Genomic DNA, 25,148 nt, shown 5'->3' with positions numbered 1-25,148 from the left:
TGAAGGTGGAAGAGTGATGAGAGGTTGGCTGGAAACTTGAGGAAAGCTTCCTCAGTGTCTGAATGGGCATCTTCATCCCAGCTACCACTACAGCCCTGGTTTAATACAAATAGGTTTGTAATGTTGATGTTGCAGAAAGCACCTGTATTACACAGCAGGGCAGGGCAAGATATCAGTTTTATTTTAATATTTTATGATAAGGGAGAACATTCAGAGTTGATGTGTAGGCTTTGATGTCCTTGATGGAAGTGATGTTGCTCATCAAAGAGGAGGGGGGCAAAAAAACAAGATGAGGTATTTCATTAGATGAAGAATTCTGTCCTGAGACAGCTGTAACCTCTGAGTCCCCTTCGTGTTTTCCATATCCAATCACCTGGAAAAAAGGTACCAAAAGAGAAATTTGGATCTCACTCAGTGTTTCTCTGTCCTGACAGTTATCTTCAGGTACTGAAATGCAATTCAAACAACAATACTTAGAAAAATAAAATATGTGGATAATCACAGTAAAAGTTACATTGCAGATCTCCTCTCCCACATGATTACTGCAGTCTGATTATCAAAGTTGGCAACAGAGCTGACAGACACTCACATGTACACTGAGCACCTTCCTCTGGTTTCTTCTGTGAGCTTGGAACCAGTTGACCAGGTCTGCTTGTGTAATAGACTTGAGAGCTTCAATCTGAAACCCACAGCAACGAGGTTTTAGCAGCACAGTGGTGATTCAAGTCATTTTAAACATAAAAATGGTTACTTTGCAACCTCTACCCCCTTGGATAAAAGAACCTTTAAAAATAACATATAATTTGAGACCCAGTAGTAGCATAAATCCCATTAATGCTTTTGAAACTGCTACACAACCAAGCTGGTTTTTGTTAACAGCTGCAGGACACCAACCTCCCGGGCCAGCCTGTCAAACAGGTACTGCTGGGTCACCACTTCATTCCAGTTCCTGTCCACTTCTTCTCCAAGGTGGGAATCTTCACATTCTTTCAGTTTTATCAAAGCTGTTACCTACATGGGAAAAACAGTTAGTTTCAAAGGGCTTAAAACTACTTTAATTTACCATCCTATTCACTGCAATTGAAAGAAAAATCAAATTACAATAACAAGGTAGGTCTTGCTTTTCGACCTTAACTGCAAATGGCCAGAGAATGAATGCTTAGAGAACAACAACAGAACAGAGCAAGAGGCAGGATTTAAAAGGTGAGGCCTTTGTCCAGAAAACCAGAAAATCACCAGCTAGCTTTAATTGAATCTTGCAATTCAAAGAAGAGCTTTTCAAGGTGAAGTTTTACCTGGGTGTTAAAAGCCTCTTCAGTTAAATCCTTGATTTTTTCTTCAAAGCAAGAAAGAAACTCCTCTATTTTCTTGTCAACTAATTCAGAACTAGAAGAGAGTCAAATAATTAATTCAGGCAGGAAAAGAATTTTTTGAAAAAACCCTCAAACAATAGTGAGGAGTAAAGTAGCAGAGCAGCCCCCAGATGATGAGGGAAGGTTTGGGACAGGAAAGTCCCAAAGTTCACATAACTGAGCTTAAGGCTCTTGCTTTATTCAGGTGGTGGTGTTGAGTCAGGATGTTGTGACTGTCAGCAGTGTCCCTTCTGACATTCCCTTGAATTAAAAAGCCCTCCATGGCCTGAAACAGGAGTGGATCATTAACTGGGAACAGGTGACACCCATAGCCAAGGCTGGGAATAATGAAGAACTTTCCCCACAGAGCACTTACTTGTATTTAGTTGCCTGGGTTGCCACTGTGACCGAGAAGCCAAGAATCCCAGAAGTGTTCCTGCAGGTGGGGTACACGTGGTAGCTTAAAGGAAAAAAGGACAAAGCAATAGAGTCACTCCACATGCACAATTAACTGTTCATTTACAGGACATGCTGCAAGTTAAAATAGTGTTGGTACTTTAGATAGAAAAATCTCAGATCTAAATTTGCAATAGTCTTATTTCCTTTATTTTCTGCATTGCTGCATTTCAGTGTTTTCTTAGCTTTAGGAAATCCTTTTAGGTTTGAGAGAGTGTTTGTGTTCCTGCAAACTAATCTAAGCAGAGTGAGAGACCCAGAGCTGTGAAAAGGCTGCTCCAGTTTCCTGAGGTAGCAGGGTGCCTCCGAGGGAGGCTGCTCAGCACCACAGAGCTGCTGTGAAAACAGCCCTGGGGAAGGGAGGGCTGAGGGTGGAAGTGGAAGGAACAACTTTATGCTGAGTAATTTCGAGTTAACACACTGGTAATAGATGGAATTCTTACAGAAATCAAAAGCAACTTGGCTTGCAGCTTGTATTGATGGATGGTTTTGGTTTTGAGGTGTTGATGTTGCCATTTCCATTACAATAATTCAGGAATTAGCCACTGTGCAGGAAGGATTTCCAGAGCAGAACCACTAGAGAACAGCAAAAGCAGCTGTAGGAGAATTCCTCCCCAGTGAACTCACCCAAGGGTCTGCTTGGTCCTCAGGAAGTCAAAGCAAGGCTCCTCCATGTGCATCTGAAAGAGCACAGAGTTACAGCAGAAGTGACACTGCCCTGCAGCCTCTGGGTTCCTGCAGAGCCTGGGGACACTGCAGTGCCCCTGTCCAGCCACAACCTCTGCAGGAAGAGGGCTCAGTGCTGGGGGTTGGGAGCTATGAGAACACTCCTGTTCTGTCCAACATTTGGGGCTCCCACCCTGCAGGGACTTGGGGCTTGTCAGTCCCATGGCCCTCCGAGCACTGTGCTGAGTTAGGAGACACAAACACCAACTTACCACAAGCAGCTCCATAAGGGTGTATTCCCTCAGGTTCCTGGCACCTGACTAGAAAGAGAATGAAGAATTCAGGGTGGGCTTAATGTGATTGTTCAGGCCAAGGTGATTTGTGGCTCTCAGCCTGGTCTGCAGCACTGAGGGACAACTCACAGCAGGGACAAGAGGGGAAGTTCTGGTTTTTCCCGAGGGGAGATGCCAGCCCAGCCCCCAGAATCAGAGCTGGAGACACCAGGAAGCCACCACAGGACTAACCCAGCTCCCAGCAGTAGCCCAGGAGGGGAAGGTGCTGGTTTCAGGGAGCCCCACACACTGTGAGAACCCACAGTGTTTAGCCTTGAGGGACAGGGCCAGTGGGGTGAATGTCCCCTCTGTGACATCCCTGTCCAGAGCCCCTCAAGGAAACTGCTCTCTGGCAGAGGGAAGAGCCCAGCACGCTGCCAGCCCACGTTACCTGGTAATAGACTGTCACCTCGGAGTTGGCATCACCCTTGTTGAGAGTTTTCACCTTGCAGAGCAGGTGGGTATTTGGCAAATCCACCACCCGGAACTGCACAGGGCAGGGATGGGCCAGGGGAGAGAACTGGAGCTTTCTGGGGAACACAAACAGCACAGCATCAAACACTTGCTCCCATCCTGGCCAAAACCAGAGCAACACTCAGACATTGACACACTTTGTCTGCTGTTATTATCCCCTTCCCCAAACCAGAATATGTCTGCTTAAACTGCCACCATCAACAATCACCTCCTGCAAATATATTCCACAAGGAAAAAGGGAATTTCTGCATCACTCCCACTCTGACTCCCTCCTCCAGAAAACGATTATAGTTTCCATATAATAAGCAATTATAGATTAAAGAGATACTCACTGAACAACATAATTCAGGAAATCCTTTGCTTCCTAGGGAAGAAATCAAAGACATAAGTTTTATTTAGAAGAGAATTATTACCCCAATTCACAACTCCACCCCCCAGAGCAGCACTTGAGAGTGACACCCAAGCAAAGAACAGCTGAGCTCTGTCCTGCCACCTACATCCCAGTCCCTCCAGCCTCCTCTGCACCACACTACACAGAAGGAGTCTCCACGCTGCTTTTTGCACTGTAATTTCTCCAGAAGGAGAAAGCATGAGCCAAAGAAATAGCACCAGTTATCCTTACAAGCCTTCAATGAGTACTCCATGTGTTTGCCACTCAATGAGGTTTAACCAAACCATGCAGACAAATTCCCAGGATAAATGTGCTTTGAGGGAAGCCTCTCCCTGTGGCACCACTGCGGGAATTTTTCCATATCAAATATATCAATACACCAAACAATATAAAAAATAGTGGCAACAGCAAAAACAGATTACAGGCACGTATCTAGTACATTTTTTCCTATCAGCAGTTTAAATCCAAATTCCTGGAAACTTCTGTTCAAGCTGGCAACTCTGGACTGCCATCAGCTTATTCACACAGGCACTCCAGAGGTGTTAAGAGGTGAAGCTGCCCAGTCTGAAGACCCCAGACAGCCTGGAGGGTGAGTTCAGAGTGCTAAAGCACACTTTAGGCATCTCAGCTGCCCTGGCTGTACTCACTCTGCTGGTGAAGTTGCCTTGCACGAGGCCCTCCACGAAGAGCTGGGACTTGAAGGCCTTGACAAAGGCTGAGAGAGCCTCGATGGAGAGACCTTTCATGAGCGTCTGGTACTTGTCGATCATGGACCAGCGGCCGTGCTCCAGGATCAGGAGCCTCACATCCCTGCAGGGCAAGGAGGGCAACCAAACCACAGCACATCAGCAGCTGCTGCATGCCACAGATGCCACTGCTGACTGCAGACAGGGAGAGAGAACCCCACGCTGACTGCCCTCCCTCAGCAGGCTGACTGTGCCTTCCCTCAGCAGCTCCCTGGGTGTGCAGCCTGACCCACTGTGTGACCTGCTGCTGGCAGAGCTGCTGGGGCTCCCTAAGCTAGGAGCAAAGCCTGGAACAAGCTCTGTGAGCACAGAGCAGCAGGGATCCCAGAGCTCTTCAGCTCAGCCTCAGCACTTGCTGTGAAGCCACACCTGCCCTGCCCCAGAACTCACTTGGCCAGAGTCTCGGGTTTAATGAGGATGTTGTAGTACGTTTTCTTCAGCTGCTCTGTTATCATTTCAAAAACTGCTGGGGTAAAGCTGAAGTCAGACAAGTAATCGATGATGAGCTGAAATAGAAGCTGGAAAGAGAACAGTTTTAGGTTGGGTTTTTCTGTTGCTTTTTTTTTAAGAATAAATTTCAACTTAATGCTATACAATAAAATAAAATCATCATTATTTGGCCACAGACATGCAGCATTACTAAAGCACATTCCTCAGCTCTGACAGATGGTCTTCATTAAACAATTCTATCCCAAATGATAGTTTCAGAAGGGCAGTGTTTTTATACAGTGAATAAGCTCAATATCCCAAATCAATAGGAGTTTCCACATTCTACTGAAACAAATCTAGCCTGAACTCCCAACATTTCTCTATTCGATATTCCATTTTTTCCTTTCACAGCTGACCAACACAATGACATCATTCAGGATTAAAAAAAAGAATATTCAGACCCTGCTGTTTGCATATTTGGCTTTTTCTGTCAAAACTCCTATTAATAAGTCTGACAGATGATTGATGGTCTTAAAGCTCCAGTCAAGCTCTTGCAATGAAAGTTGATGTGTGTACAATCACTGTGTCCTTCCTGTGCCTGCCATGCCTTACATGGCCAGCATTTAGGGAAAGGGAACAGGGATCCCCAAACCTTCTCAGCAAGCCAACACAGAAAATCTGCACCCAAAATGAGGGTGTTCAGAAGCTGAATCTCCAAAGTCAAACTGAAAACAAAACTTGTTTTCAGACACCTTTCTCCAGACAGAGTGTAAATAGGCACAACTTAGAGATGGAAAGGCTCTAGTACTATTCATGGACATGGGAGACACAAAGTTCTTTTTATAGGGAAAGCTGTTAAATCTTAATGGAGATAGAGTTATTACTTAAGGAAAATTTCTTTTAAGCCTGATGTCAGTAACTTGAGCTTGTGCAAGTGCACACAACTCCACCTTTTTACATGTAAGCACAAGAAAAAGCAGCACATTTGCTGCATTACCTTGTATGGGATCAGAGACAAATTCTCCTATTTAAAATACCCCATTCAAACCAACCATTCAAAGCTCCAGCTGTTAGGAGGAAAAGCACACACACTGCAAAGCTGCAGCATGAAAGCACTGAGGAGATGAGCAGAGCTTACAGGTAGTTTGTGATTGAATCCTTTCACTCGGATGATTAAGCCATACTCTCCAGCCACCAGCTTGTACTCCAGCTGAGCCACGTCTGCTTCATAAGCTGGTTCCCCAAGGTTGTGGGAAAGGATGTTTACAAACGTATCAAACAAAACTATGCTGCAGGGAGAAAAGGGCAGAGGGTTAAAAAGAAAGGAAAAAAGAAGGATGGACTTAAAATGAAAGTCAAGCCCGATGAGTTTGATAGTACGTGCAGGGAGTTCTCCAGCAGAAATGGAATTTGTGTAAAATGAGATTCAAGAAGAAATTTTCAAAAAAAACCCCCAGAAATACAGAATGCAGGTTTCCCTTTGTCCAGAAAATACACAGCTTTACTTCAAAATTATCCAGACATTCAACTATTCCTTGCAATGTGAAAGATTGCAGCTTCCTGCAGGCTCCCAGGATGCTGGCTCAGGACATGACTGTGGACTGCCCTTTTCAGGACCAGCTCCTTCTCTCAGCACTGATGCTGTTACATTATTTTTCCCAACCTTGCCCAAAGGAATAACACACCATGGAACTCCTTAAACACCTGTTGGCTACAGGCAGGACCTGCTGCAGAACCACCCTCACCAAACTGCAGATAAAACCACAAGGAAAGTGTAAGGATGTGAGAAAAGGACACCTTAATCTATTCCTGCTTAAAATTAAAGTCTCTTCTGGTTTTTCACTAGGTATGGCAATTTACTCTGCAAGGTAAGCATAAATAATATAATCCTCACTTCTCTGCAGACTGTTGTATCAATGGAGAGATCAGATGGAATCGAACATAACCTGTGAGGAAAAAGAAATTTAAATGAGCAACTGTATAGAGAGTGACAACTTTCTGAAATCAAATAGATTTCCATCAAGTTGCTCTTTGGTCACAGTTTGAGTTTAATGAAAATGGTCATTCATCTATAACACCTTTTTTGTTATTTTAAGTCATCATTAAACATCTTCTCCTTCTTACTGCAAAAATCTTCCCTTTCAAGTGCCAAACATTAGAAAACAAAGCTGTACTTTGCAGAATACTCATGTGGCATGACCACTATAAATAGAAAACCAAAATTCCACAAAACACCTGTTTAAAACACACTAAAAATTGTGACATTTTGCTCAAAAGCAACAATATATTTTACACCCTTGTCTCAGATCCATGCTGTATTTTTCTCTTTCTGCAGAAGAGCCTAAATACCTTCTAATTAATGTGCTCCTTCCTTCTCAAGCCCTTGTCTCAGCATCATATTCTGTCTGCCCAATCCTGTCCCCAGTCAGATGTTCAGAAGTCAGTACATTTCAGTGATTCCACTTTCCAACCTGAGGCATCAGCAGGGTGCCTTTGTTGCCTTAGTTCACCTGCTTCTCTTTTATTGTAGCTAATAAACATATCAAAAGGACCATGGAAGAGCTGACAGCAGGCACTTAGCTTAAATGGTGAACATTTCCACGGGTTACTTGCTTCAAATAAATTCCAGCTGGTAAAAACAGAGACTTGCTATTCAGAAAGACCTCAGGCATTTACCTTTTGGGATTTTGAATTTATCATCCTTCCTGTACCAGAGACAGCCTTGTTGTGTGCTGAGTGTTTTGACTGGATATTCTGTCTCAGGGCAGTCAGCAACTTTCAAAGCAAAGTTAGTGGCTAACAAAGAGAAAAACCACACCAAAACCACATGTTAGTGCATTTCACAAACACAATCAGGCTAAATTCATCTAAAAGTCATCAAAAGTATCAATAAATACATTTTCCCCCTCCAGTTTTCTAAATTATTTGTGTTAGTACTTTCCTGGACCTGAAGAACATCTCTTTTACACTTGCACACCAGAACAGTGGCTCAGAAGCAGAGCAGAAGTGGTGGCAAAACATTCCATCCAGGACACAAGTCCTGGCTTTCATTTCATTTGGTTTTGGCAACCAAATGGTATTTAGATGCTTTCAGAAACAGGAGGATTAAGAAAATTCTCTTCTAAGGTGTCTGGAACTCTGTGGTAACTCTCACTGACTGTAAGGCCTGCCCTGTTATGGCTATATTATCTGCAAGTTTATATACCTTAAAATAACTCAGTTCTTAAGCTTATAAATAAAAGAATAGTAAATAAAATCCAATAAATGCCAAACAGAGTGCTCATGGTTTTTTAATTTGTAAAAACACGTTGATATCTGTTCAGGTTGTTTCTAAACCACTGCAAATTCTCAAATAAATGACTGGGGAAGATTTCACTCATGCCTTACCTATATATTTGTTTTCTTCTGGAAGGTGTAAATCCTGATTTAACTCAAAGTCACTGTCCCATAGATCACTCCAGTACTTGTCAATATCTATTAAAAACCATGAAATGCATTAGTTTGAGAGGAAGGTGAGGCCATCCTATTTCCAGTGATCTTTTCCCTATCTCCATAGAGATTTGCAGTATGACAGGAGTTTCTCAATGTCACCCCATTTATCAGGACTCTTTCTAAATCCCTTCCTACAAAATCTCCTGGAGCAGTCCTATTAAAAAGCAAATCAAGTCTGCTTTAGTAACCCAGCTCCCACTACAGCCTGTGCTCCATTGTTGGTGTTCTTTCCCCTGAATGGCAGCCAAGTGGAGCTCACTGGGACCTCTGCCTCCCAAAATAACTGCAGGCTGGGGAGTGGGAACCAACTGACAGCAAACAAAGAGCAGTTATTGAGTGGCACAGAGACTAATGGGGAGCTCAATAAAGCACTGAGGGTCATTTCCCTGCTTCCATGCACTTTTATTTTGTGTTGTCGCCCTATTACTGTCTCTAATGCAGCTATCAGACATTCTCAGCTCCTGCTGCTGTTTTACCTTCCATGCTGTACTGTGTCCCAAACCACTTCTCTTTAAGGTGACACTGGCCTTCGTTGGCAGCAGACAGCAAAACCAGGTTGGCTCTCTGAGGGCTCAGCTGGTTCAGGGCATCAGCAATGATCTACAAGTTCCAGAAAACACTTCAGTTCAATTGCAGCTCTGACTGCCTGACCCAGCAAAGGCTTCCCAGTTGGAATGCAGGAAGAACAAGACGTAAAAAGCTTACAAAACAGATTTGCTTTCTGGATACAAGCAGTGTTTCAATTAATCCAAAACCTGTGCCTGCATTATGTTTAATTACAAATGCCTATATGACACAGTATGCACATGTTTTCCTAACATCAAAACATATAATCAGAGTTCAAAGAAGATTTACCTCAGGCTTGTATTCAAACAAGAGCTGGTCTCCTGTCAGAAAATCCTCCTTCTGAAACAGCTGCATGTTCTCACAAAGGTTTTCCACATAGTCAACTGGATCTGTCTGCAAGCAAAGACATAAAGCTATTTGGCACATAATTAGAAACCCAAGATAACAATTTTCTGTTCTGAGAAGAGCTTGACTAGCCAGGTATGTTGAGCATAAGTTGGATGCTGTACCTGTTACAGCATTTAGTTTCAGTTATTAAATTACATATATTTCATAACCATATCTAATGCTGTCTCCTCTGAGAATCCTGAAATTTCAGACGCTTCACCCCTGCAGAAGAAACCTTGACTATGCAGTTTACAGTCATGGAATCTACTAGGTTAAAGACCCAGCAGAATGCACTCCTTGCCTCCAGGGATCACAAGCAGAGTCCTGCAACAATTCAAGATGTAAAGTGACCTGGAACCTGGAAAGCACAAGGCAAGGAATTGCTGCTGCTGCACAAGAACCTCTGGCATGAAATACATCTTGCCTTTTAGCAGGGTAAAGCTGCCCTAGAGGAGCAGGCTGCTCAGAAAATTTCAGTGCCATTCAAAAAAAAAACAAACCCAAGTCACTCAGTAAGAAACAGAACATGGCTAAATGTAGTAGGAGTGAAAAAGTCAAAACTGAAAAAGAGCCTACGTAGCAGGTAAGGAATGAAAAATCAACATTTGATTTTCTTAGGGGAAAAAGTCTCAATATTTCTCTGCCTAGAATACACCTTTCAGCAAAAGACAGCCTCATTAAGTGCACAATTTATTTCTTCTCGAATAGAACTCCAAAAAATGTGTTTCAAAATGAAAAAGTAATACTTTTCATGGTTTACCTACATCAAAACAGTGGATAAATACCTGCTCCTGGTAGTGAAATTCATTAGCTTCAATCTTTTGTATTTCTTCCCATATTCTGCAGAGGAGGAAGAAGAGAATAAAAATGGATTTTCTCCATTATTCCACAACATTTACCAAGAACCTTACAAAAAGGAGTCTTCTAGGAAAAGCATCAGTGGTGAGATCAGTGATTCATTCAGGTACAAGACACAAAAGCCAGTATTAAAGGCACTTCCCAAAATGGCATTTCTCAGAACTGGCAGAAAGTTCTCCTATTTTCCAAAGAGGAAGACAGTTAACTAAGAAGAGTCAAAATCTGATACCAAATTAACATGAAAGCTAACACCAGAACACTACAATCCTGACTTCCACAGATCTGGCTCAACAAAGCTATTTAAAATAAACACAAAACTGCACCTAACATCTACATCTACACTAGTTCAGCTTACTAAACTAAAGGAATCAGACCACAGTAAGTGAAACTAAAAGCACCAAGAAACAAGCATAAACATTTAGAAAATTCCTTTTTAAACTGACATGTTATCCACACAGACAAGCCTTACTAGTGACTCACTGTTCATGCTCTAGTAATTCCACAAAAAGTGCAAACACTACAAACAACAGCATAATGGAGAAGAACAACATCCCAAATATTCTGATGGAGTGGCAAACACTTGCCTTTTGTCTGGCCCCCTTTTCTGCAGCATCTTCACGTACTGAAATACAACGTGGGCCACCTGCAGACAGAAAGGAACAGATTATTCCAGGAACAGACATTTCCAGACATTAAGGAAACAGCAGGAAAAACAAGCTGCAGGAAACCATACCTCGTAAAAGTGCTTGTAACCTTCATCAGTCAAAGTCACAGAAATGCTGAAGATGGAGTAAGTGGAGTTCTGCTCAAATCCTGTCTCTCCATTTCCTCCATACAATGCAAGAGCCCAAAACCTACAGAACAGTTAAATGTACTTATTAATTACTCATTTCAGCTTTGTTTGAGCTTAGTTACAGTAGCATATAATAGCTTTCTTTCAGAGGCTTTCAATCCATTTATAGTTTACACAAAGCTTTTCCAACTTAAGGATGTGACCTCAGGATACAGAATTTAAGAAAAACAGTGAAAAAGCTAAGTTGTCTTTTGGAGATCTCAGAGATCAGTCACAGATACTGCTGATCCATGAATCACAGACAAAAAACCCATTTATTTCTTACTTGGGTCTATCATCAACTTACAGACTATCACTACAAAACACTGATACAAAAAGGCAGGCTTGGCCTGCTTTTATATGTATAGAACATGCAAATGCACAAAATAGAGTTTATCTGTATTTGAATGAGATCAAAGCATTTAATAACCATGCTTAAAAACCACATACTTTTTCCTAAGGAAAGAAAGAACACTGCCTTTGCCTTCATGTCCCACCAGCCAGGAAATATAATGAAGAGGCTTCACCCTAAGAGAAAGTGTGAAGGAGATTAGATGCCAGGAGGTAACACATTTTACAGAAAGAATTCAAATTGCTGGGCTAATGACTAAAATAAGCACAGCCTCTTTCTTCACAGCAAGTTTTGCATTTTCAGGCAGAATTAAGATAATAAGCTAAAAGTGTGGGAGTTCAGAACATAATGACTGATCTGAGTCACTGAGGATAGGGAACCATATCTGCAGCAGTTTAATTCATTTTTAAAATGCCCCCCTAGCTGAACCAAAGTAATCTGTTAGACAAGTAAATGAGATTCTTTGGTTTGTTGTGAAAGTCAATGAATTATTCACAGCATGAACATGGTAGAAGTAAAATGCAGCACAGTGTACCTGTAATACTGTTCTTGTGGGGGAAGTGCCCAAGTGATGGTCAGTGAATGAACTTTCCTGATTGGAACAACTGGACACAAATAAATTGATTAAGTATACACAATTACACAGAGATAAGAAATTTTACATAATACAGAAAGAATAGTTAAAAGCTATTCAAAACCACACACAATTACTCTGCTGTATCTGGATCACCCAGAGAAAATTTCTTTCAGTGTTCAGGTATTCATAACATTTAAATCTATTTCACCTACCTCTGTAAAGCTTGTGAAATTCTGGTGTGTCAAAAGGCTGAGTCAGATGGCCAAAGCTGGGTTTGGGTAAACCACTTAAAGGCAAAATGGAAGTGTGATGTTACTGGCAGAAGTTCAAGGCTCCACTAAGATATTCAAAGACACAACCAGCACAGCTCTGACAGGACACCAGAGAGCCTGAAAATGGCTCTTTTCCAAGGGTGCAGCCCAGCATCCTCCCAGCCCCAGTGCTGGCATTCACCTGCATTTCCCACCCAACTGACAATTAACCAAGATGTGGAGGCCACACCTTTCCTTCTCTACGAGGCAGGAACAGCACACAACTTGCTTTTGTACAGCCAAGTACAGTGAACAACCTCCTGAGCTCACCCTGGACTCAAGGAATCCTGCTGGATTGGCTTGTGGGGCAGGAGGAACAAGCAGGGAAGGTGGACAGGAGAGACAAATGTGTCTCTGAATGGCATTAGGCTCTCGCAAAAACATTTCCAAGCACCACAGAAACAAACATCTTGCAAAAGCAGAAAATGGGAGGGGAAATATAATGCTTTTTAAGTTAGGAAAGCTTTTGCAGAATCCCCTTTTTAGAGAGCATATTGGAGTGAACCATTCAAAAAAGGTTTATTTCTAACCCATTGCCATCGTAAGGATGACGCTTAAATTCCAGATATGGTGCTAATTAATTTTGTTTCTAACTATTTTTGACTCAAAGCACAGATAAGCAATGTGAAATAATAATCTAAGTTTGAATTACTTATCACAAAATCAAGGCATCAGCCCATATTAAGCAAACACTGCTTCAAGTTAGCACCACACAGCTCCCAGCCTAAATAATTGTTATGCAGAAACAAAGTCTTCCTGGAACAATTAACATTGGTCTTTAATTTGAAAAGCTGCCCTTTTTTTTTCCTCAGATAAGAATGTTAATTAACTAATGGTAATTTCCTCTGTTTCTCCAGTAAGGGTTTTTTTTTTTTTTAAATATCATTTAAAGAACAGATAATTCTATCATCTGCAATGTCTTCATGCATCAAAAAAATCTTACTTATTTGGGATCTCAGAGAAGATTTCTGTCACCCACTTTTCCAATGTATCCAGTGTTTCTAAAAAAAGAGAAGAAAGACAGAAATGAAATTTCATGAAGATCTAAGACAAATTATCTTATCTCACCAGCTCAGCTATTTTAAAGAGGCTGCAAGTCAGTATATTTGAAAATTGCGAAGTTCTAAATTATAAACTTCAGAGCTGCTGGTTTGAGCCAATTTTTATCATTCACTGAGCTGTATCCATGGTCATAGCTCTGGGTTTGTATGTAGTGCTCCAATCCCAGGCTGACACAACTGGGATTTAAAGTTCAGTAGTGTCTGGAGTGACTGTGAAAAGGAATTACTGTTTTGGGGATCTACAAAATCACCAGGACTTGCAACTCATCCCAGGACTCTCCAAATTACACACAGGAACTTTGCAGTCAAATGCAGTCCTGCAGTGATAAGTATTCCTTCTCCTCATCCTATTTTCTAAGGCAAATGAGTCAAGAACCAGAGGTTTAAGGGTTTTTAAAATAAAAACTTGAAAATTGCTTGATTACAAAGTTGACCTGGCTGGTTATCAGTTATCACCATTTTCTTCCCAATCACCCTAAGAAATATTACTATTCAAGAGGCATTCAGCACCCTAAGTAGGTTACTGTCTAGACAAAAAATAAAAGCAAATAAGAAAAGAAATATTGCCTCTATTATTACCATCTCCATTTTAGAGATGGGAACTGCAGTAATTTTTAGCATTCAATAAAACCTCTCCCTAAACCCAAACATAAATTGAATAACTTCTTTGAAATGTGTTTCTTCAGTTCTTAGCAGAAACAACCTATAGATCTGCAGTTCTCCACAGAAATGAAACTCAAACCTATTTGCATAATTTTTTCAGGCAAAAAACAGAATCTCTATTCCTCCTAGACAAGAAAACTGGGAGACTCAGTCTCCCCATCACTTTCTGTGGAGGTTCACTGTTGATGGCAGAGAAATCAGCAGCATTAATTCATTTAAGTGATCTGACTCTTCACTGTCACAAGATCATTTCTGAAATGTTATCTATGAGATTTTTCCCTTCTGTGTTAATATGGAATCCATTCAGCAGCTCCAGTTAAATGTTTCCCAAGAAGTGGCAGGATGACAATAACACAGGACAATTGCTCAGGTCTTGTTTCATTTGGAAACCAGGCTAAAATTTACATATAAATACCCTCAGTGGGACTGGACAAGCCACTAGAATGGCTTGGGCTACAGCTGGACTGCTGCCAAAAGCACCAACAACAGCAAGGAGGCTTTTTTCAAGGAGCAATTGATGTTACCTTTAGACTGGACAACTAAAGTCATGTAGTGAGCAGAGTAATGGCGCTGCCAGAATTCCCTCAGCCTGGTGTAGGTATCAATATTGTTCATTTTGGGCTCGTGTTTGAGTGTATCTGCATTGCCTGCAAACATCAAAGGGGAGGAGGGTTAGTTATCCACACAGTGCTTACAGCAGGACCAGACATACTCAGCATTTATCTTCCTCCCTAGACCTAGTAATGGTAAAGCACATTAAAAATACCTAATAGAAATCTGGAGTGAAAGGAATGCTAACTGAAATCTAGTATCCTTTGATTTCTGGTTCTTATTCTAAGGACAGTTGCTATTTCTATAACAAGGAAGGACAGAGTCCTCCTGCATTATCAGATCTCCCACATGGTGCACAGCTTACTGTGTGTTGCCAGCTATTCCCTCACCAATGGAACTTGCAAAACAGCAGAGGGAAAAAAAGGAGGAAATAAGAAGTTGAGTGTGTGTCACCACAGACATTTATAAAAATGAGCTGCATTTCAAAGTTGGTACTCTAATATCCATCACACTGTCACTGACACATTCACCAACACCACAAGGGTGAGGGAACAAGGACTGATTGTCCAAGGGAAGGACTGCTCCCCTCCCCCTGGCCATTCTGCTCCCCTCACAAGCTGTGAAAGGCTAACTCTTGGAAGTTCAACAGTGAATTATTTACTTTGAAAAGCCTCCTCAGATGAAAATCCAGAAATAATTTATTTTTCCAGGAAATTTTAATAGCAAAAAACTCCAATCTTAAGCAAGATGGGGATGACTCAGAGAGCACCACCTTTGTGTTAACAGAAAGTTCCATGATTAAACACCTCAGGCAATCCAGCTTTAACATCAGTAAAAAGCAGTACCAGAATGGAAAGTATCTTAAAAAGGAGACAGCTCCTTTTATTCCCAACCATTTTCCTGTAAAATGGATAATTGCTCTAATTCTTCTGAACATGGCTAATGCTCACTGTGATATGATAGCTCATGTTAGTGTATCTAACCACTCTAACTTCTAAGTGGTTAAAAGTTTAAGTATCATTACCATTTTATAACAGAAATTCAGGACTTACCCCAAAAAAATTTCTTCATAGGATGTCCAGGCCTGGCAAGACTCCCAAATAACATCTCCTTTCTGTTTGCATCAGAGGGCCTTGCAAGCTGATACTCTGTTAATTCAAAGAATTTGCAGTGGCATGCATCAAAGTTTGAGGCCATGTTCCCACAAAACAAAAAAACAAATCCCAGCCAAACTGAAATGGAGAAATACCACACAGATGGAGCCTGGAATTTCTTTTACTATATGATGAAGTAGTGAAATAGGATAAGGAAGAGGACTTGCTAGCAGTAATGAATGCAAGAGAGAAAATGTAGCTCGTTGAGAAGTAAAGAAAGGGATAAGAAGGAAAAGCATGTAAAGCCCCAATCTGTCCTGTCTGAGTATGTTAAGTTCAATAGGGACAAAAGGCCATCAATATTATACAGGATCAGGTTCTGCAGAAAGAGCCAGAGAACAATTACAAACCTGCTTCTGCCATATATCACACAGAACAACCTCTAACCTAATAATGAAATAAGAAACTGAAAGGTGAGCAAGGTAGTTTCCAAAAATGCAGTTCTACAACCAGTTTATGTTAGTCTAAATATGGGACTCTGCCAAAATCAAGAATTCACCCTCCTGAACTGCATTTTCCTATTCTTGTTTTTGCTAGTAATAAGAAACATGTACAGCACAGCTGGAAACTAATTCTTCTGGCTGAATTCTCCTGCAGCCAGTCCAGCAAGCTGACACCACTTACTGGGCAGTTCATTACCACAGTGGCACTGCAAGGGAAGGACTGGTTCTGCACCACGAAGGTGTAAAATGGCTGAAGCTGTTGAAGAACCACACCTTAATTCAAAGGCAGGTCCTTGTTTACACTGACTTTTATCTAAATTCAAAGATCAAATTGCTCACTTTTCCTTGCCAGAATACAGATAAAGAAAATGACTTGGAATAAATATTTGAACCAGTTGGTATATCTCCTAAAACAGGGAAGTTTTATAGGCAGTCTGTGAGTCTCCATCACATATTAGAAAATCCACACTCCACACACTTCTACACCTGGTTTAATTTCCTTCTGGGAAGTGACTCTGTAGTTACTCAGGTGTTAGAACAAGTAGATAAGTAAAATCACCTCAACTTATTGTATGAACTCTGCACAGAACTGGAGAGAGCACTGGGGCTGTGCATGTCACTGCAGAGCATCCACACGCTCATTTAACTGCCCTGCCACTTATTGCCAAACCACTTCAGATTATGAATTTCTAATAATGAAAATATGAGGTTAACCTCTCACAGCGATGGCCCTACATTCAGTCTTTCTTCCTCTAACAGCCACTGATGTCCACAAAGCTTCAGTTCAAGATTTAATCTCTCTGATGAGTCAGGTGAACTTGATGGAAGTGCTCAGAATGATAGTCCAACATGGAAACCAATAAACAGTGCTACAAAGGAAGTTTTGTTTTAAGATGGGCTAAGCACACAGGAAAAGATTCTCTTACTTACCACTGTCTACAGCCTCCACTTCTCGATCTATTGCATCCCTGATCATTAATGGGTGGATAAAGAACTGTGCCCACCTAGAGAACAGAAAAATTCATATACTTGTCTTCAGTGTCTACTAAGCTAGGGCAAAAAAACAGCAATTCAATCCAACATCTACTATTTTGGTTCATAAAGCTGCTTGTCTTACTACAAACTATGTAATTCCTTACTGTAGTATCTTAAAGAAAGATAAAAGCCAGTTTAATGATACCATGAAAAACCAAAGGGCAGGGCTTGCCAGCCCCATAGAGTTAAGAGTAATAAAATGTTGAGATTAATATATTGCTGACAGAGTTCTGTGGTAGAAGATCCATTACACCAAAGACAACTGAAAGGTGATGTTTTTTAATTTCTTCAGATCCACAAATGCTTGAATGAGCAGAATTCATCCTCAGCACTCATCTACCTCCTTTGTATGAGAGGCTGCTCTACAGAACTCTTAAGTTCTGTTTTCCTCTGCACTAAGCAAGCTATTGTGACAGATAGCAATTATAATTTTTGATTGTTTCACACTTTCAAATATCTAAAAGAGCTGGATTAATCTGAAAATGGAAGATGAATGTGGCGTAGTAAGGTAAAATTTAGGTTATACTTGGAAAAACGTGCAAACACTTGCTCTCAGCTGCAAAGTACATTTGCAGTGGAGCCTACCCTTCTCCTGAGGTATTTTATGACATCAAGAATATTCAGCTGTGCCCCCTGAATGAGAAATTCCTCTCACTAAAGGAAACCATGCCAACCAGTGGAGCTCTGCTGTTCCAACATACCCCACAGCACAAAAGAGCAAGTTAAGCACTTTCTGGCAAAAGATACATTCCTCAGTGAATAACCTGCACTGGGTTAAATGTCTCCCTTTGAGACACATTGTACTGCAGCTTTGAAGGCTGCCTGAAACAAACTAACAACAACTTAGAAAAAAACAGTAACTCCATCAGGACAGACATTTCAAAGCATGAGTCACTGGCATTCTGGGAGCACTTCCCCTCTGATCAGTTGTCACATTGTATAACATTTCTCCTGTCATCAATGCTACTAGTTTAAGACTGCCAAAACAATCAAAGAGCTGCATGCATTAAGACTTGTACGTGGGTCCTACATAATCCTACAGCAAAAACCCAGCAACATATCCAAAGGGAAACAGCACTTCCCCATATTCAGTATCACAATTGTAGTGCAGGTACCTATGGAAGTTCAGTAAAAGCCTTGATCATCCCAAAATGAAGAACTGAACAGCTACACCCAAGCTCCTGAGGCACATACAGCCATTAATTAACACCTAATCACCATTCCCACAAAGTTACCTATCCAGGGCTTCTTTGAAGTACTTCCTCTGCACATCAAACTGGAACACTGTCCTCTCACAGTCAGTCGAGGCGTTGTCACCACCCCCGTGCTTCTTCAGGAATGCATCAAACCCGTTCTCATCTGGGTACTTCAAACTGCCCATAAAAACCACTGCAACAAAAAATCACCAGCATTGCCAAGATGACATTAATTTGTTAATCCTACCTGCAGCTATAGCAACCCCTCTACGACTGACCCACAGCTCACAGGCAGAGGAAAATACTGAATACCAACAGCTTGGGTGATCTGCCCAGTAACTGCTGTAATCTGCCTCTGACAGTGCCCTCCCAGGCAGGCCTGGCCTCAGCCAGGCAAAAACAGTATTTTCAGACACATCTGGTCAGAAACTTCATGTGGTTTCTGTGTGCACATTACTAATTCATCACCCTTTACCAGGAGACAAAGGTCTGTAGCTCCAGCCTGGTTTACAAAGGCACAGGTAACACAATTCCCCTCAGTTCAATGGGTAACAAATAAGGTTGATATAAGCTAATGCATAGCTTGCCAAAGGGTATAGACACCTTCTCCCATATTAAGAATTCCTTACTTAGTATTTTTATAAAATCACCAACTCATGAAAAAAAATTCTCCAATAGCCAAATTAGTAAATGATACTAAATACTTCAGAAATTCAGAGCTACATAGCACTCATTTTGCACTGAAGCTGGAGAAGATGAAATAGGAGCAGATACATACTATGTTCCAGGAAGTGTGCTAATCCAGGCAGATCTTCAGGATCAGAGAAGCTGCCAACAGCAACACAGAGGGCTGCTGCAGACTAGAGAAAATACAACATTCTCAGTAAAAGCTGCTTCAAGAAACGCTTCAGAAAAATGACAGAAGTACAAGATGAATCAATTGGGACAGGCACAATAAAAAATTCTTGTCTGAATGCCCAATCACAAGGTTTCAGACCTCAAGAAAGCTCACTATATATTTTTGCACCCTACAGCTTTAAGTACATACCTGCTTTTCTGAACAACCTCTCTTTCTGGTCTCTTCCTTTTCAGCCAGCTCTTCTAATTCACTGTCATCAGAATCATCGAAATCCTCATTATCTTCATCGCTGTCCTCACTCTCATCCTCCTCATCACAGTCCTCATCATCTTCTCTACCATCTTCGATCTCAGCTCCAGAGTCATCATATTCATCACTGCCCTCTTCAGAATCATCATCATCATCATTATCCTCGTCCTCCTCTGAAGATGTTGGGGCAACATCCAAGTAATTCAAATCCGAAATCAAAAGTGCACATAAGCCATTCTGCAGTTGGATATACCTGAAAGAATAATTGTTTGCAATTAATATGTTCATTTCCTAAGACTGAATTTTCAGAATCACAAAAATTTCATTTCCTGTAATACCTTGAGAGTGATTTCCTAATGAAAATATGGTAGCCAAGACTGTGAGAAGTTTTACAGTAGCAAAGTAAAACACTCTCCTGCTATTCAACAGCTCTGGGAATAAGAAGCAGTTCAGGGCAGCTGCAGAAGCCCTTCTCCCCATAAGGTCAAGCACCCTGATTTTGGCTTTTATTTCTCTTTGTGACGCACTTAAGCTATTAGCACTCACTTCATGCACTCAGAACAGGCAAACCCAAACTTCAATCCTCTGTTAGCCTTGTCAGGCTCTTGGAAACTGATATTATATGACAGAATGAAGATCTTAGTCTTTGCTTCTACATAGGCCCCAGAGTGTTTGATTTGGTTTGTTTTTATCAATGTTTTCTATTAAATGGGCTCTGCAGACATAACATTCAAGTGTTAGAAAGGAGAGAGCTCCTCTGCAGGCTCCATAGAACAAGTCACAGGGAATTGGCTGGGTTCCTATTAAGAAGCAATAAACAGTTCTCTGTGTATGTTTATATATGCACAGAGGTTTTTACACATGTGTGTGTATATATATATAAATAAAACCCCACCAGCCCTCTCCTACAACAAATGTGCAGCACCCTCCTACAACTTTTCACACTGAGGATTGCAAGCACCAATGCTCTGTACTACAAGAGCTCTCATTTGTACTCCTTTACCATCAAATCTGGAAAAGTCACAATTTGTCAAATTAGCCAGAGCATCCCTCCCAGGAGCTTGTACTGACTAGGACACCAGCTGCAGAAAGGAAGGAATGCTGGGTCCAGAAAATACTTCATCCATCCTATGATCTAGTGTGATACAGACCTGTGGTATCTGATCCAGCAAAAAAACCAAAAAAAAAAAGCAAGCTAGAATAAAACAAACCCATGGTCACATCCCACACTCCCAGAAAAATCTGAGTTACAGAGCACAGAATCACAGAATAGTCTTTGTTGAAAGGGGCCTTTAGAGGTCATCTAATCCAACTCCAGAGTTTACATCAGGTCAGAACTTTGCAATGTGAACACAGCTCTTGGACTATCAAGTCTACAAAAAAACTAATGAACAAATGTCTAATAGTTAAGGTTATGACTCATGACCAGTCATCCAAGGGGAAGTGACAGTGCTCATCTGGGCCAGAGTTTCACTACCATGAACACACCCAGTTTCCTTGCTGCAGGACTGCTGAGCAGGACAAATCTGCTCCATCAAAAGCACAAGCACATCTTGACTCATCCCAACTACAGCACAGAGTGTGTAACTTGCAGGGATGCTCTGATGAACTGCAGGAGGAACAGAGTGCTGGATCCATGCTCGGTCTGGGAACACAGTTAATGTTCCTGCATTCTGAAAGCATGTTTGCTAACCATTCCCATCATGTACATGTGCCCCACTACGCAGCTGCAGCACCCCTGAACATCCTAAAACACACACTGCACAAATAGGTGCTTCAGCCTCTGGGCAGATCAGAGCCAAAGCCCCAGACAGCACCTTCCAGCACAACCAGCAGCTCCTTCTCCTCCACACTCAACTCTGCTCTGCAGGTTTGCACAGCCCATGCAGAACCCCACGGAAAGCAGAGACCAGAATGGGGCTATTCCTCCCGAGGAGCAACGTGCCATAAAGCTGTTCAGCCAGGTGTATCCAGCAGCTCTTGTTGATCCTTTCCTCACAGCCCCATTAAGCTAATGGAGCAGATTATACTAATTTCACATTGCTCATCTGGAGGCTTGTGGGTGTTGCACACAGGACAGAAAGCACCCGCAGCAAGGACACGGCTGAACCACGGCGCTGCTGGAGCGTCTCGGATTTCACTCCAGGATGATCTCAACAGCTTAGGTTATACTGAGCAGAGGCACCACTGACATAGGTGTTCTTTACTTTTTCCATGTTTCAGTCCAATGGAAAAGGACAAATGTAACTAATATCCACTTGTATGCAAAATCCAGTACAAAAAATGCAGTCACATAAGGTAGAGACAGATGCAAGCACAGCCCAACTGCTTTTTTGAAGGACTATACAGCATTGATGCAAATAAGGCTTAAATATAAAATATACATATAAAATAAAGTTGAAATTCTTAAAAATAATGTTTAAACTTCCTGAATAAGTCAAGAGCAGGAACAACAGGATTGTTCTCACACGAAGTCTTATACTAATGACAATTATTTAAAAGTTAAGTAAATATTGAAATACATATCAGTGCATGGTAAACACTGAAAGAAATGCTTTAATTTACCAAATTACATGAAATACAAGAGCATGAAATTCCATATATGGATGAATGTAAATAGAACATATATTTTTGGCAAATATAGCTACACACAGCTCTAATTAGCAAACCAAATTTTATAATGACAAATATTTTGTCTGAATAAATCCACTTCTGAAAATACATCCTGTAATCTACGTCAAAGCTCTTCTGGTTCTGTGATGGTTATTTGAGAAGGCAAAATATGACATTTTCCATCAATTTAAGACTGATGACACCAGACAGACCCACTAATCCCACTGTGACTGGACTGCAGCACACATCACTGAGGTCTGAAGAGGAGAAAATGTGTCAGCATCATCACATCACCTGCCAGGACACTCCCTCAGGTTTGGGACATCACATCTGGACAGAGGTTCAGTGGGGCTTTGCTTCCAGCCACACTGAACTTCCCTTTCATAAGGACAATGTCTGTGCTGTGCCAGGCTCACTTCACAAACATGGAAATCAGCCTGAAAAGATACAACTCTCTGCTTCCAACTGAAAAATTCCATTAAGAATGGACAGTAGGATTTCTGCAAGATTTTGGTATTAGTTTATGCTATAAGCAAACACTCTCTCCAATTCTCACATGCAGAGGAAGTTCCTGAACCTCAGAATACATAGTGAAAGCCTTCAATGGATTTCCCAAGCTTCACCCACCAGTGTGCTGCTTCAGGTAGCAAAGGCAGGAGTTCCCCAAGCTGACAGCATCTGCAGCTGTGAGCTCGGCAGGAGGACGAGCCTGCCACAAAGTAGCATGAGTAAGAATGCCATCAGGAAAGGCAGGCAGAGATCCAGAGGAAGCAGCAAGGAAGTAGGGCAAGGAGGGAGGGAGCAAGTTTCTCCCTGAGCCAATGGGCACAGTCTTCTTCAAGCAGCCAGCAGGGAATCTCACTGTCAGCCAACATCACTGCAAACCCAAAATTCAGTTCCAGGCTCAGGCAGCAGATCCTCCACTGGCTGCACAGATTAGACATCATGAGAAGATAAATAAGAAAAAAAAAAAAAGCAAAAACAAACCAGCTCTAGCAAGGGCTGGATAATTATCTGTCTTACAGGAAGAAGTTTTCAGAGTGTCCCTTCAAGAACAGACTGCCTTACAGCATCCAACAAGCTCAACCTCTGCTGGAGCTCTCATCCAAGTCCCTTGCTGTGTCTGCCACAGCCACAGGTGCTGTGGGCTGTGCGCAGGAAAGTTGATCTTTTTCATCACTTTCCAGGGTACTACTTAGAAATATTCAAATAGAAACACAAGCAAAACGGCAGCCTAGAAGCATTTTGTCTCAACTCACAGATATACTTATGCTAAAACCTAGAAACTCATCTAAAACAGGAAGAGTAACAGTTTTTAAGTTGGGATCTGCCCTGAAATACTTAAACCGCATTTTGAACTTAACACTTTGGGAGAGGAGCTGCAAACCATCGACTGGGTATTGCTGTGCCTTGAGAACACCAGCAGCGACCAGCGTGGGCACCGGGCAGATCCTGCCGCCTTGCCCGCACACAGCCCGGGCAGCCCAGCTTCAGGACAAACACACCCGCGGAACCGCCAGCCTCCGTTCATCGCAGAGAAGCCGCCAACCCCGCGATGGTGCAGCAGACCGGGACCCGGGGCGGGCAGACCCCGGCCCACCCCACACCCAGACCGGCTGGGCTGCCCGCGGCGCCTCGCCCTCCCGCACTTGCCCTCCGCCCTCACCGGTACTGCTTGGGGTCGCTGGGGGACTTGACGATGTCGGGGTCACCGAGGTTGTGTCCGGGCGCGGCTCCCCCTCGCTCTTCCTCCTCGTCCCCATGAGGCGAGCGGCCCCCGGCGTCGCGGCCACCCTCCGCGGCCTGTTGCCCCACCGCAAGCTCCGGGCTGCCGTAGCCGCACGTCGCCTTGTTCCTGCCGGGCATGGCGGTGGTGCCGCCGCTCCACAGCGGCCGGACAACGGCCCGTCCCGGCCGCCAGCCCCCGGCCACGGCCCGCCCGCGGGGACCCCCGGCCGCCGCCGCCCGCCCGCTCCGAGCGAGGGCGGCCGCGAGAATGCGCATGCGCATCGCTGCGCCGCGCTCCCATTGGTGGAGACCAGGCTGCCGGCGTGAGCGGTGGGGGACTCCATGTGTGGGAGAGAGGCGGGGGGTGATGCTGCCACTTTCAGGAATCGGGCGGAGCGGGCCGAGAAATCAGAGGGATGAGAGGAAGGCGAAAGAGCGAACCTAGACTCACGGAATTGCTCTTGCGCCGTCACGTTTCCATGCGTAGGGCTGCCCACGGGCTGAGCTGTGCCCCCCCTGCTCTCGCGTTGGAATAGTCCAACAGCCAGCTGGCGGAAGCCACCCTCCCCTTCCCAGCTCCTCCAGCGATTGGTCGGAGTGACTGTCACTCAAGCTGCAAGGCCCAATCAGCTGGCGGGGCTGGGCTCCGGGATGGCTAGGATCGCTGTTCCCGGGATGGTGAAACACCGAGCAGCTCACAGTCTGTCCCCATGGCTGCTGAACACAAATCACTCTTTGTCGTTTACATGCTCACTTCAGCAGGCCTCAGCACTTTCCAGCTGGTGGGTATCCCTTCCCCCTGTCACAGTCCAGTGCCGATGGAGTGACAGCGGGAATTCTCTCTGCCGCTCGGCTTGAATCCCCTGGCGCTTCCAAACGGCACTGCCACGATCCTGCGGGAAGCTGCCGCTGCGTTTATCCTGCATGGCTCCCATCCGTCCCGCTCCGCTTCCCTGCCATTCCAGCGCTGCCGGGCTGTGGGGACAGAGGCCAAGCCTGAGGAACAGCGTGATCATTCAGCCTGCATGTCTACCCGATATTTCAGTGCTTTATTCCTCCGCCAGATGGAAGCCAAGACACATCGCTAATCCAAGGTTTCCCTAAGGCTTTTGCTGAAAAACACTGTTTCGTACAAGCCATGGGGACACATATGTGAGGAGCTGTCCTCTCTTGCTTTTCGCACCCTAGTGCCTCTTTTTTACCTCGTAACCAGGCTGGTTTATCAACACAATTCTCCTGGGCCGCTGCCAGTCAAATGGAAGGCTCTCTACCCGAACACATCGCAAATTTCAGGTTTGCCTTCAGTGCAAGCAGGTTTATTTCCCTTGCCCTGACAAATCGCCGTCTCACATTGTGCCATTCCTCTTACAAGT

The 25,148-nt window shown here is 43.1% G+C and overlaps 1 protein-coding gene across 1 annotated transcript; it reads right to left on the bottom strand.

Moving 5' to 3' along the window:
* Positions 1–159: 159 nt before the first annotated feature.
* On the bottom strand, positions 160–24,072 carry NRDC (nardilysin convertase). Its single transcript, XM_085067605.1, has 31 exons — positions 23,714–24,072; positions 19,375–19,687; positions 19,105–19,186; positions 18,366–18,519; positions 17,026–17,099; positions 15,551–15,646; positions 14,471–14,593; positions 13,166–13,223; positions 12,124–12,197; positions 11,870–11,939; positions 11,433–11,510; positions 10,884–11,004; positions 10,735–10,793; positions 10,078–10,132; positions 9,194–9,298; positions 8,815–8,938; positions 8,234–8,320; positions 7,523–7,642; positions 6,741–6,792; positions 5,985–6,135; positions 4,808–4,935; positions 4,319–4,481; positions 3,613–3,644; positions 3,198–3,336; positions 2,747–2,794; positions 2,436–2,488; positions 1,729–1,812; positions 1,296–1,386; positions 895–1,011; positions 590–679; positions 160–373 (listed from the first exon to the last, which is right to left on the bottom strand). Exons 1-31 carry the CDS (start codon positions 24,055–24,057, stop codon positions 179–181), a joined length of 3,480 nt encoding a protein of 1,159 aa, XP_084923731.1. The 5' UTR covers positions 24,058–24,072; the 3' UTR covers positions 160–178.
* Between the last annotated feature and the right edge of the window lie 1,076 nt (positions 24,073–25,148).

This window comes from Lichenostomus cassidix, chromosome 8 (genome assembly GCF_008360975.1).
Source record: "Lichenostomus cassidix isolate B80296 chromosome 8, HeHo_3.0, whole genome shotgun sequence".
NCBI classification, from domain to species: domain Eukaryota; kingdom Metazoa; phylum Chordata; class Aves; order Passeriformes; family Meliphagidae; genus Lichenostomus; species Lichenostomus cassidix.
Note: the sequence above shows the minus strand (reverse complement) of the source record. Positions and strands in the feature narration are given on the sequence as shown.